At 41.9% G+C, this 14,350-nt stretch overlaps 1 protein-coding gene across 2 annotated transcripts in view; it reads left to right on the top strand.

Annotated features, from left to right (window-relative positions):
* zfyve16 (zinc finger, FYVE domain containing 16) overlaps positions 1 to 14,350 on the top strand; it is a 91,750-nt gene that overhangs the window by 53,723 nt on the left and 23,677 nt on the right. For both annotated transcript variants that reach the window (XM_060908690.1, XM_060908689.1), the window contains exons 8-10: positions 13,579 to 13,701; positions 13,817 to 13,972; positions 14,084 to 14,308. In XM_060908690.1, the coding sequence (XP_060764673.1) occupies positions 13,579 to 13,701; positions 13,817 to 13,972; positions 14,084 to 14,308 (504 nt within the window). The remainder of the gene's footprint in view (positions 1 to 13,578; positions 13,702 to 13,816; positions 13,973 to 14,083; positions 14,309 to 14,350) is intronic.

Below are 14,350 nucleotides of genomic sequence, written 5' to 3'. Positions count from 1 at the left end.
AGAAGTAATTCTATTTGGGGAAAAAAGATGAAAGACTCAGGATTACCACTATTCTTGACACAAAGGGGATTAAAACAAAAGATATGGTTAAAAATCTTGGTGTTTTCATTGACAGCGAGCTAAACTTTGACAGTCACATGAAAGCAATCACTAAATCGTCATTTTATCACCTAAAAAACATTTCCAAACTAAGAGGACTTACAGTATGTCAAAAAATGATCTGGAAAAACTTATACATGCCTTCATCTCTAGTCGGGTTGATTACTGCAATGGCCTTTTCACAGGCCTGCCAAAAAAGACCATCAAACGACTTCAGCTGGTTCAAAATGCAGCGGCTAGGGTTCTCACACGAACAAAAAGAACAGAGCACATTACTCCAATTCTAAGGTCCCTTCACTGGCTTCCAGTAAGCTACAGAATTGACTTTAAAGCATCGCTGCTGGTGTACAAATCTCTAAATGGTACAGGGCCCAATTACCTCTCTGATATGTTGCAGCGGCCTAACCCAATCAGATCTATGGAAGCAATTTTGTGCCAAAATGTTCATACAATACTTTTGAAATATCAAACGAAAACGACAAATCAAAATACAAAAAAAGAACAAAAAGTCAATTTTTTTAGACTGGCAAACAAATTATTCGTGTAATCGTGCAAAATATCAGTCTATTACTCTTCAGAAACCTTTTATTTTTGTTCCGCGTCTTTCTCAGTTTTGTTTGACGTAATTCATTTTGGTTGCGATTCCGGCTTTCTCGTTTGCGCTCCCTGACTTTGCGCTTGCAGTTTTGGCACAAACTTCCCGTGTGGGTGGGCTGTCCAGGAATGCATTCCCATTGGCTAACTTGTGTTTGACTGACAGCTACGCTCAGCCATTCCCTACTCGGATTTTGGTGGACTGTTTGACGAGTGACCGATCCATTGACGGTAAACAAGGATCGAGTGGACTTCAGTGGCGACTATGATATTGAATTAACACTTTGTTGAATTAATTCAATATCATAGTCGCCACTGAAGTCCACTCGATCCTTGTTTACCGTCAATGGATCGGTCACTCGTCAAACAGTCCGCCAAAATCCGAGTAGGGAATGGCTGAGCGTAGCTGTCAGTCAAACACAAGTTAGCCAATGGGAATGCATTCCTGGACAGCCCACCCACACGTCAAGTTTGTGCCAAAACTGCAAGCAAAAAGTCCGGTAGCGCAAACGAGAAAGCTGGAATCGCAACCAAAATAAATTACGTCAAGCAAAACTGAGAAAGACGCGGAACAAAAATAAAAGGTTTCTGAAGAGTAATAGACTGATATTTTGCACGATTACACGAATAATTTGTTTGCCAGTCTAAAAAATTGACTTTTTGTTCTTTTTTTGTATTTTGATTTGTCGTTTTTGTTTTATATTTCAAAAGTATTGTATGAACATTTTGGCACAAAATTGATTCCATACAGCTCTACCAGATCACAGCAGCAAAATTTACTGGTAAAACCCGTTGTTAAAACAAAGTGTGGTGAAGCAGCTTTTGGCTACTATGCAGTACAGCTATGGAACCAACTCCCAGAGGACATTAAAAATGCTCCTGCTGTTGGCAGCTTCAAATCTAGATTAAAGACCAAGCTGTTTTCAGATGCTTTCTGCTAATTGATAAATATCATCATCTTTACATGTTTTAAACTTTACTTAACTTTTATTCCATTTTATTCTGCTGTTTTTACTGAACTTTCTCTCTTCTTCCCCCTTTATTTGATGTAATTTTATTTTCTATTTTGCTTTTACCTCTGTAAAGCACATTGAACTGCCACTGTGGTATGAAATGCGCTATATAAATAAACTTGCCTTGCCTTGCCTTACGGCAAACCAGCTACCAGATTTGGGACACTACAACATCCTGAACTATTTCGTATTTCGGACTTCTAAATATACTGGAGAGATGCTAAAGGCACATAAAAGGACAGATGCATACCCATATTTCGAGGCAGGTTTTGTGCATGCCGGAATGTTATTGGAAATTCCAGATCAAAAAAATACCTTATTATGACAAAGGTAAGCTCAAACGTGGACTTCTAATAGTAATAAACAAGCCATGGTCTAGATCTAGCATATTTTACGGTGTTTAGCCAAGTCTACAGTCACTACGTTTACATGCGCATCCAAATCGAGCTACTGTCAGTAATCGAGCAAAGGGTCCCAGCAGGGGTGCCAGAGAAATCCAATCCTACATGCACAGTGTTTAAATCGAGCTATTGTTATGAGGTGCATTGTGCACCCGAGCCACAGGTGGCGCTACACGCCCCATCGTGTTGGTACACTTCCGGTTGTCGTCATGAAGAAGAGCTATTCAAGAGTATAACCAAAGTGACTACAGGCGGAAATTAGCATGTACTGCTATAACCTGGTACAGACATCTGTCCTTACCACAAGGATAATGTTTAATTTGTACACTGTCCCTTTTAAAAATAAAATAAACTCTAAGAAGAGTGTTTGTAGTTTGTATGTACAAACAGAAGTGTTCCTAATAAAGTGGGCGGCTAAGGTGAAGTGTCATGCCGACCGAGGCCGTTTTTTTTTTTTTTTTTTTTTTCAACCGAGGCTGTTGTGTTTCCCGCTTGTGGTCTCGTCACTTGTCACTTCCGGAAGGGGCAGTGCTGAAGTAAGTAGCTGGACTGCGTGGCTCGATAGGGTTTACATGCACTAAGTAGCTCGGCAAAAATCGCATAATCTAGGTCGTGTAGCTCGATTGCGAGAAATCAAGTTCGATTCAATTTCAGCCTAACTAAGGTGTTTACATGCCATTTAGAGCTTCGATTTCAGACGAGCTACGGCAGAAATTCGATTTTCTCTATGTGCATGTAAACGCACTGATTGTCAGTAGATAACAAACATGCTGCTAGTCTAGCCAAGCATGCGGTCAAGTAAAATATATTGTGTCCAAAGCACACATCCAGACATACATTTTAACGTTCATACATTTGCCATTTGGCATGTTTTTTTTGTAGTGCAGTAGAGCTGCTAAGTACTTACGGACTTGTTGAATGTTAACTAGAGGCTAGATCTAGATCTGTGGTATTTTTATAACTGAATGGTCTTGAGCTGGAAAAAGTGTTCAGAGAAATAGCAGGTGCACAGAGCTTTCATACCAACCTGATATAAAATGTTCTCCACACACACACACACACACACACACACACACACACACACACACACAGGAATGCTTTGTTGGCATCCAGTCTTCCTGTTTAACTGCAGCTCGCCCTTTTTCTCGTCTTTCTGGGTTCGCCAGGAAGCAGTGAAATGTTAAACCAGGTTTATCTCCGCGACTGTTATTACATCCAAAAGCACGACAGGTCTCTGGCATTGCTCTTTTAGATGTAACTTCTACAAGTTTATCTGTAGATGTTTACTGAATTGAGCTTACAGTCACTCTCATACACTTGTGCCGGTCATCGTCAAACACAAAGCTTGCCCGGCAGTATGGCCGCATGAACAAATCCGCAGTTACAATGACATCATGTGAAAGGCCCCTATAGAGCTTGTGCATGTGACGTCATGGTCACGTGATTATCTGTTTACACCGCCATATTGGGGATCACGCTTTCGCAAGTTTGTAAGTGATACCCGCTGTCGCGATGTCGTCTTCTCAAGTCTGCCTCTCGACTTGTGCTGAATCCCTAAATCGTTATAGAGATAAGATTGCTGTCTTAGGGGTCGACCCATATATCATCAGTAAGAGTGAAACCAAATCTGCGCTTGATTGTTCAAGTAATGAGCTGCCAGACGCAAGTTACCCAGTGCTCGAAACTAACGGTGTCCCGACGTCCTGGGGACCATAAAAAATGTCATCGGGACACAAAATCATCATATCTGGGACAATCCCGGGACAATGGAAAAAAATAGATCTAGAAAAAAAGTTCTACATTAATATTATTTACAAAGCCGTAACACATACGTAGACATTCACCTAATTTGTCAATTTTAATTTTAAAACGTTAACAGCGAAAAATACATTAGTAGCTACACTTTGGATGCACCTGCATCCGTAGGCTACAGAGCAGCGCATTCTGTTCTAGAATCTTCGGCCGGAGTCCGCATTATATGGACTTGGAATGGAATTGCTACCGCACACGCTGCGCCGACTCTTGCCAGAACAAAAATGCTGAAGTGGTTGAAGCGGACCGACCGCGGGGAAGAAACTGAAAGCCCAGACATAACGTCTCCGGGACCTTCAGGATCCAAAGTGTCATCGCCTGGTCTGCAGGCAACGCGAGCAACTGAATGAACTTAATGAACACTGTTAGACACGTTATAGAATACAACAGGAATGATGTGGATGATATTGACGGAAGATACCGTTCAACAGAATAAGTGAGTTTTCTTGGTGTCTTTTTAGTTCAGAAAGTTTAGTCAGTCAGCAGCACAGCTAGGCTCGGACCTGGCACTATGCTGATGTTGCTAACATTTGCACCCACGTTTCGGCAGCGAAAGTTCATAAAATGGATAACGGAAAGTTCATAAAAATGGATAACGGTAATGGATAACGGAAAGTTCATAAAAATGGATAACGGTAATGGTGAAAATTACAAGTTGGCCTTATAAGTGCCAACAGATATTCAAGGTATAAGTAGATGAAATGAACATAAAAGGGGTCTTATTTTCAACTAAAGTGTACTGCAGATGTAGGGAGTTGAAACATTTTCTGAATGAGCTAGTTGGCCCCTTTAAATAAACGGGTATCTATTCATACAGTGAGATCGCCAAAGTTTAATAAACTGAAAATGCAATAACTGTAATTTTGAAGTAAATGATGTATAGGACATGTGTCGCTTGTGTCTTGTGACTTATTGTAAAAATGATATAAAGGGTTCAAAATCGCATAGTTACAAATATAATAGTAACTTCATATGATAATATTAACCACTGGTTATTTCAGAGAGGAAAAAAATGGGGACACTATTGCTTCCATTCGGGACAATACAACACAGAATTCGGGACCACTGGGGGACACAAAGAAAAAAAGTTAATTTCGAGCCCTGAAGTTACCCCGATGTATATCACTATCTAATCAACACACCAGGGGGTTACAGTGTACAGTGGTCAGTCACTAAAAGCCTACAAGTCACTAGAAGCTTACAGATATTTCTCCTCAGGATGGATACGGAACGTGCTAGTTCATATGCGTGAAAAGCGTTTTGTTATTTCTTCACAGGTGCGTACCATACATTGACAGCGATGCCTACTAGTACGGATTGGCCGTATTTTGTACGGAAAAGTTACATAAATACGATGTTACGGCAAACAGTGTTATTCTGTACGGAATTATTATAAAGTCTTAAAAAATTCCAGTGAGTTGTTTTTAAATGTCCAAGCGACCTTTTCAATCCACGCGCGATTCACGGCTATTTATTTTTACGACAACCGCGCATGCTGCGTGTGACATGCGCAGATACCGCACATTTGTTTGCGCTATTTTCGCTTGACATCACACACGCATGGTGCTGCTTCTCAATAGTGGAAATGAAACGCTCAGTATCGGGACAAGTGAAGCACAGGTCTCAGGTGTTCCTCCCACGATATACGGTAGAACGGCCGTGCATTACACCCAGTCAAAAGGGCAATGGATACGCGCACTGCAAACTGTGTAGAACTGACATTAACATCACTCATGGTGGTCGCGATGACTGCACGCGGCATGTCAGCTACAAAAAAACATATGGAGTATGCTGAAATGGCGAGTCAGGCGGAAAGTAAATCTGGGGGTATCCAGCCGTTTTTTATGAAGTCTGTGGATGAAAAGACACGGAACGTGACACGTGCTGAAGCGGTGATGGTTGACCTGTGCTTGGAGTTGAACTTGCCGATTAGTGCCATGGACGGGATAACGTCTGCAGTGAAAACCGCTTTCAAGGACTCTGACACAGCGAAAGCATTTCGGTGCTCGCGTTCAAAGGCGACAGCCATGATTGTGGAGATGGTGGCAGACACGAGGGGTGGATTGATCAAATTAATGAGAAGTTCACCATTTACTATATCCACTGATGGCAGCAATGATACAGAAAAGCTGTTTCCCCTCGCTGTGCGGACTGTGGATCCTGTAACGTACTGTTCGATCAGATCCAGTAGCGGTGCCCATATGTGAAGGTTCAGCAACAGGTATTTTAAATTGGTACTTTAGATCTATTAATGGTTTTTGTTAAGACTTCTATGTTAACTTGTACGTTATTAACAACTGATAAAGTTGTGTTTTGATTTTCTTTATGAAGTTAATTTTGCATGATTTGTTTTGTTTCTTTTCTAGCTATTATTTAACTTCAAAGACCGATAGAAGCTGATTTCATATGGAATCAATTTTGTGCCAAAATGTTCATACAATACTTTTGAAATATCAAATAAAAACGACAAATCAAAATACAAAAAAAAAGTCAATTTTTTTAGACTGGCAAACAAATTATTCGTGTAATCGTGCAAAATATCAGTCTATTACTCTTCAGAAACCTTTTATTTTTGTTCCGCGTCTTTCTCAGTTTTGCTTGACGTAATTTATTTTGGTTGCGATTCCAGCTTTCTCGTTTGCGCTCCCGGACTTTTTGCTTGCAGTTTTGGCACAAACTTCATGTGTGGGTGGGCTGTCCAGGAATGCATTCCCATTGGCTAACTTGTGTTTGACTGACAGCTACACTCAGCCATTTCCTACTCGGATTTTGGCGGACTGTTTGACGAGTGACCGATCCATTGACGGTAAACAAGGATCGAGTGGACTTCAGTGGCGACTATGATACTGAATTAATTCAACAAAGTGTAAATTCAATATTATAGTCGCCACTGAAGTCCACTCGATCCTTGTTTACCGTCAATGGATCGGTCACTCGTCAAACAGTCTGCCAGAATCCGAGTAGGAAATGGCCGCAACAGCCTCCGGGGAATGGCTGAGCGTAGCTGTCAGTCAAACACAAGTTACCCAATGGGAATGCATTCCTGGACAGCCCACCCACACGTGAAGTTTGTGCCAAAACTGCAAGCAAAAAGTCCGGGAGCGCAAACGAGAAAGCTGGAATCACAACCAAAATAAATTACATCAAACAAAACTGAGAAAGACGCGGAACAAAAATAAAAGGTTTCTGAAGAGTAATAGACTGATATTTTGCACGATTACACGAATAATTTGTTTGCCAGTCTAAAAAAAAATTGACTTTTTTTTGTTTTTTTGTATTTTGATTTGTCGTTTTTGTTTGATATTTCAAAAGTATTGTATGAACATTTTGGCACAAAATTGATTCCATAATTTCAAATGGCTCTATGTTTCTGCATGGATATATATTGGGACAGTAAGATAACAATGTCGGACTCTCTTTGGCATGAAATAAGAATTTTTTTTTTTATTTTATTAGAATCCGTTAACAGGTAGAACATTTTGCCAGGCAATATAATATAATACTTTTGAGGAGTTACATTCAATACCGGCGGCACGGTGGTGTAGTGGTTAGCGCTGTCGCCTCACAGCAAGAAGGTCCTGGGTTCCAGCCCCGGGGCCGGCGAGGGCCTTTCTGTGTGGAGTTTGCATGTTCTCCCCGTGTCCGCGTGGGTTTCCTCCGGGTGCTCCGGTTTCCCCCACAGTCCAAAGACATGCAGGTTAGGTTAACTGGTGACTCTAAATTGACCGTAGGTGTGAATGTGAGTGTGAATGGTTGTCTGTGTCTATGTGTCAGCCCTGTGATGACCTGGCGACTTGTCCAGGGTGTACCCCGCCTTTCGCCCGTAGTCAGCTGGGATAGGCTCCAGCTTGCCTGCGACCCTGTAGAAGGATAAAGCGGCTAGAGATAATGAGATGAGAGATGAGACATTCAATACCAATGATTGGTAGTCAACCGTAATGTCTGCAAACAGGGAACACTATTAGGAAACATAAAAATTGAAAATGCACAAGCGTATCATGTTTATTACAAAAATGTATATTATTTACGCGTTATACTGAAACAGTTAACGTTACAGGGGCAGAAGCCACTTGCCTGACACGAAATGTTGGGCACACAATCTCGAGTGTTCGCTTGGTTCCCAGTCAACACATTTAACGGCAGCAATCCACTTCTTCCTCCGCTCTTGATCAGCGGGGAACCGGTAAAACGATAAACCCTTCGTGCTTTTTCTGTTAGAGCACCCTGCTGCCACACAACAAGCCATTCTGACTGAAAATGTTAATCACTCTCCAAAAATTTCCGCGTGTGAAGTGAGCTGCGGCTTGAGACCCAATATGGCGGATAAACAAACTTGACCTCTGACCTATGACGTAGGTGCACAAGGTCTATAGAGTGCTTCGAGGTCAGCGCGAACCCAGCGGCGGCCATATTGGAAGTCAAAGGTCGCTGTGTCAGTGCATTGTTGTTGTTCAGCGAAGCAAAAAGGGGTGACAATGCCGAATACGTGCGTCATTGTTGGCTGTAGTAGCCGGGGGGAAAAGGGTGGCAAAAGCTTCTACAGACTCCCTAAAGTCGTGACTAACCAGGGAATTGCAGCACAGGAGAAAAGCGAACGGAGGAGACGACAGTGGCTGGCTGCCATTAACCGCTCAAATTTAGGACAACTTGACTGTATCACTTTGTGACCGGTAGGTTAAATTGTCTTGAATTTCATAGTTACTAAAATTAATGTGATACAAACTATTATCTTTTCTATGTACTTTCAGCAATGATTAATGGATATATTTGTCACATTAGGTAGCTGATGTCTACTGCAGTGCATTGTTGCATCAAATGGCATTTAAGATCTAGGCCTAGTAATGTTGATGTACACATGCTTTAGTTCACAAAATGGACTTGGGTGAAACACTAGATAGTTCACAAGTTCGATGTATGTCACATGCGGCAACAAGCTGGGGTCAGCTTTCCATTCCTTCTCACTAATGCCGCTTTTCCACTACAAACGCGGCTGAGCCGTGCCGTGCTGAGTCGTGCTGAGTCGAGCTGAGCGGGGCTGTTGGAGTTGCATTTCGACTACAACCGCGCTGAACCGTGCTGGCTGGAAGTGGGTGGACACATTGGGTGGAGTTAGCGAAAGTGGGTGGACGTCACGTGATGTCGTTAAGCAGCGCAAACAGTGACATCAGTGACAGTGGCGGAACAAGTCAGAGCCGGGCCGGGGGCGGGGCAAATGACCGGGCCCTTTATTAAAGCTTATCATAACATCATTTTAGGCCGCAGACCGCAGTGTTACTATTTTTAGCATCATCTCGGAGCACTCTATTGGAAGATTCTGGTAGCAGCTCTTCTTGATATTTTTGTCGAGCACAGTTTGCAGTCTGCTTTGCTTCGATTGCTATCATTTACTCACGAAATGTGTTCAGATTGCTGTGTTGTGTGTTAATTTTTGATGACTATCTGTAAATGAGTATGGTACTCTGTCATTACCCAGGGTTTTTTCTAGAAAAATTTAGTATGAGGGCGCTCACCATGGCGAGGGAGCGAAGTGGGGGGAGATGGTGCCGGTTGTCCCGCCCCCCCCGTGCAAAGCCTTTTGAAAAATGCTCCAATGGGACATTCTGAGGCTATCTGAGAGGGAAATTGTAACAAATTGTCTGTCAACATTGAAAAAGAAAGAAGTAATCTTCTTTTGCCCCGGACAGTCTTTGGCTTTCTTCCGCTTCGTGCCGCGGGATGACATCTTTAAATGCCCAAGTGTCAACAAAAACAACTCGCGAACTACTTCTGTCAAAAGCTCCCGCGCCGGTGGGTGAAAGGTCATTCAGTCTCGAGAAATCTTGCTCTACAAGTCAGCTGACCTTGTATGTGACCCATGTCAAATCTCGCGAGAGCAGCCGCGACAAGTAAACAACATGGCGCCTCAGTCTGGAAAACGCCAATTTGGATTGTTTTGCACCGTCTGGCGGTGTATCTACTATGATTGGAATATTTTTGGAGCAATTATAACATATTTGATGATCAGACACATTGTCACGTAGTGTTGCTGGGATGTTTTCACGGAGTCGGTAAGGGGGCGCACGCCGAGAGTAAGAGGGCGCAGTGCCCCTGTTCCCCCGTTTAGACAAAAGCCTGATTACCTATATCACTATGATTACTGATGCACCCTTAATAGAAACAAACATCGTTATGTTGGAATGTGTTCTCATAGATGACTAGTCTTATTGCACATATGGTATGTATATGTGAATTAATCACAAAAGTAAGCTAAAAGATAGGATAAGATGTAGCAAGAAGATAAGTCACAGTCTGCATGTGTAAAACGTAAAGGGGATATGAACAAACGCTGATTAGACAGGAAAAGGTTTTTATAAATAATACGTACTATCAGGGTGGCCGCGGGTCCTTAAAAAGTCTTAAATTTAATTTTCCTAAAATAAGGCCATTAAAAAGTCTTAAATTGTCTTAAATTTCAAACCCCGTGGTCTTAAATTTTCAATCTTAAATTTATGGAGATTTTACTCAGTCATATCGTTAAAATGTGGTACACTTTGGATGGGGAAAAAGTTTAATCGTTTTTGATGCTCACAATTATACCGCGCAGGCTCCGAATCCTCCGGTTGCTAGACACACGCGTGCTTGACAACCACTCAGTGCCTGATCTGTTGATGGAGGGTAGTCCAAGCCACAATGGGTAAATGTAAATTTAATGATAACTGGCTGCAAGATGCAAAATACTCGTGGTGGCTGAAAGCTGTACCCAAAGATGCCAACGAGGCATACTGTGTAGCATGCTGTAAGACTTTTAAGTTGGGCACAATGGGGATAAGAGCGGTGGACTCTCATATGAAGAGCGCCAAGCACGTTGCTTTTGCTAAAGGCCGACTTCAGCGCTGCCACCACTAACGGTCGTGGAGAAGAGGATAGATCTGCGAGATGTAAGAGAATATTGTGTGTGTGAGAGAGAGAGAATATATTCTATTGCGTGCATGTGAGAGAATAGTATTGTTTGTGTGTGGGTATCGTTCCAAGTGTTTTAAGAAGTGCAAGTGAGCAGACCTTTCAAGTGAGTGAGCCGAAGTTCCAGGTGTACGTGCATTCACATTGTTTAACTGTTGTTTTCTGCGTTGTTGTTTGACCAAAGATGGAATTGAACAATTCTGCTTACAATGTGACTCCCCAAGCAGAGAAAATAATCATTTAAAAAAACCTGTTGCATTGGATTCTGCGTGTATGACTTCATTCACATTTTCACATTGTTACATTGGATTCAAACGTTGTGACTGCATTCTGATTGTCACATAGTTATAAGTTTATCCGATCCTTATATTGTGTTCTGAGTGTGTGAATGCCTGTCAAGGAAAAGAAATGAAGTACTTCTACTACGGCACGGTGGTGTAGTGGTTAGCACGGTCGCCTCACAGCAAGAAGGTTCCGGGTTCGAACCCAGCAGCCGTGTTCTGTGTGGAGTTTGCATGTTGTCTGCGTGGGTTTCCTCCGGGCGCTCCGGTTTCCCCCACAATCCAAAGACATGCAGTTAGGTTAACATGGGGCGGCCTTGGGCTGAGGTGCCCTTGAGCAAGGTACCGAACCCCTGACTGCTCCCCGGGCGTTCTGGTGTGGCTGCCCACTGCTCTGAGTGTGTGTGTGTGTGTGTGTGTGTGTGTGTGTGTGTGTGTTCACTGCTTCAGATGGGTTAAATGCAGAGGATGAATTTCACTGTGCTTGAAGTGTGCATGTGACAAATAAAGGTTTCTTCTTCTTCTTTTTCTTCTACTAGAATAGTGTTTTCTGGTGAATGTTTACAAGAACAATAAGTTACATTAATTATATAATATATATATACAGTGCTCAGCGTAAATGAGTGCACCCCCTTTGAAAAGTAACATTTTAAACAATATCTCAATGAACACAAACAATTTTCAAAATGTTGACAAGACACAGTTTAATATAACATCTGTTTAACTTATAACGTGAAAGTAAGGTTAATAATATAAACTTAGATTACACATTTTTCAGTTTTACTCAAATTAGGGTGGTGCAAAAATGAGTACACCCCACAACAAAAACTACTACATCTAGTACTTTGTATGGCCTCCATGATTTTTAATGACAGCACCAAGTCTTCTAGGCATGGAATGAACAAGTTGGCAACATTTTGCAACATCAATCTTTTTCCATTCTTCAACAACGACCTCTTTTAGTGACTGGATGCTGGATGGAGAGTGATGCTCAACTTGGCTCTTCAGAATTCCCCACAGGTGTTTGATTGGGTTCAGATCAGGAGACGTACTTGGCCACTGAATCACTTTCACCCTGTTCTTCTTCAGAAATCCAACGGTGGCCTTAGATGTGTGTTTTGTCACATTGGAAAGCACACGACGACCAAGGGCACGGAGTGATGGTAGCATCTTCTCTTTCAGTATAGAGCAATACATCTGTGAATTCATGATGCCATCAATGAAATGCAGCTCCCCGACACCAGCAGCACTCATGCAGCCCTGCATAAGGACACTGCCACCACCATGTTTCACTGTAGGCACCATGCATTTTTCTTTGTATTCCTCACCTTTGCGACGCTATACAGTTTTGAAGCCATCAGTTCCAAAAACATCTATCTTGGTCTCATCACTCCAGAGTATAGAGTCCCAGTAGTCTTCATCTTTGTCAGCATGGGCCCTGGCAAACTCTAGGTGGGCTTTTTTGTGCCTGGGCTTTAGGAGAGGCTTCTTTCGTGGACGGCATCCATGCATGCCATTCCTCTGCAGCGTACGCTGTATTGTGTCACGGGAAATAGTCACCCCAGTTTGGCTTTCTAGTTCTTTAGATAACTGCAGTGAACTTGCATGTCGATTTTCTTCAACCCTTCTCATCAGAAGACGCTCCTGTTGAGATGTTAACTTCCGTGGATGACCTGGACGTCTCTGTGAGATGGTTGCAGTTCCACCTTTCTTAAATTTTTGTACCACTTTTGCTACAGTATTCTGACTGATAAGTAAAGCTTTGCTGATGATCTTGTAGCCTTCACCTTTGTTGTGTAAAGAAATTATTTTATATGGGGAATTCTGAAGAGACAAGTTGAGCATCACTCTCCATCCAGCATCCAGTCACTAAAAGAGGTCATTGTTGAAGAATGGAAAAAGATTGACGTTGCAAAATGTCGCCAACTTGTTTATTCCATGCCTAGAAGACTTGGTGCTGTCATTAAAAATCATGGAGGCCATACAAAGTACTAGATGTAGTAGTTTTTGTTGTGGGGTGTACTCATTTTTGCACCACCCTAATTTGAGTAAAACTGAAAAAATGTGTAATCTAAGTTTATATTATTAACCTTACTTTCACGTTATAAGTTAAACAGATGTTATATTAAACTGTGTCTTGTCAACATTTTGGAAATTGTTTGTGTTCATTGAGATATTGTTTAAAATGTTACTTTTCAAAGGGGGTGTACTCATTTACACTGAGCACTGTATGTGTGTGTGTGTGTGTGTGTATATATATATATATATATATATATATATATATATATATATATATATATAAAATGTTTTTTTTTTTTTTTCAAAAAAGAGTATGTTTTTGCGTAACTTTAGATTTGGTCTTAAACTTAACTTGGACAAACCTGTAGACACCCTGACTATAGAATACATGGTAATCTGTAACGTTGCTCCCTGTTACAGATTTGTTAGTGGAGGAGCGTCCTGCTGCCTGTCAGATTATGCTGCTGTTAGAGGAAGGAGGTCCGAGACCTTTGACGTTTGTGCTCAACGCCAACCTCTTGATCAATGTCAAGCTCACTGCATGTATGTCTTTTGATCAGTGAATTAATGAAATATAGCTCATTACACCATTGCTTTATGTATTTCACGATGCTTGTTTTTTTTATCTTCGTTTTTTGAAACTGAATTTGTGTTTTAGACTGTGGGCGGAAGTGCTGGTGTTTGAGCTCTAACGGTCTTCAGGGAGTCGGTCAGAGAGAACTGGCTTTCGTTATTGAGCGTCTCCCGGAGGAGAACAGTCTGCCTAGAGACATCTTCAGTCTTTACATAAACGTATACCAAGACGCCCAGAAGGGTATATTATTAGCCGGTGTCAGCGCACAAACAATATATCAAGATCATGTTGATTTTTACAGCTTCTGAGCTCTTTCTGAGTTTTGTCTTTGATGGCGTTTTGTGACTGCAGGGAAATATATCAAGGAGCTTGGCAATGTGACGTTTGCAGACAGTTTACTGGGCAGTAAGGAACATGGTGGCTTCCTCTTTCTCTCTCCAAGCTTTCAGCCGCTGGAGGATCTTGGCCTGCCTCACAGCTCCTTCCTGTTTGGGATCCTCATTCATAAATTGGAGGTACCCTGGGCAAAAGTGTTCCCCCTCCGCTTAGTACTCAGTATGGGAGCAGAATGTAATGGTGAGTCTCAAACATTTTCCCAGTTTTTCCTTTTGAAATGAG

This window comes from Neoarius graeffei, chromosome 25 (assembly GCF_027579695.1).
Source record: "Neoarius graeffei isolate fNeoGra1 chromosome 25, fNeoGra1.pri, whole genome shotgun sequence".
NCBI lineage: Eukaryota > Metazoa > Chordata > Actinopteri > Siluriformes > Ariidae > Neoarius > Neoarius graeffei.
The sequence above is the reverse complement of the archived record's forward strand: the minus strand, read 5'-3'. Positions and strand labels throughout refer to the sequence as shown.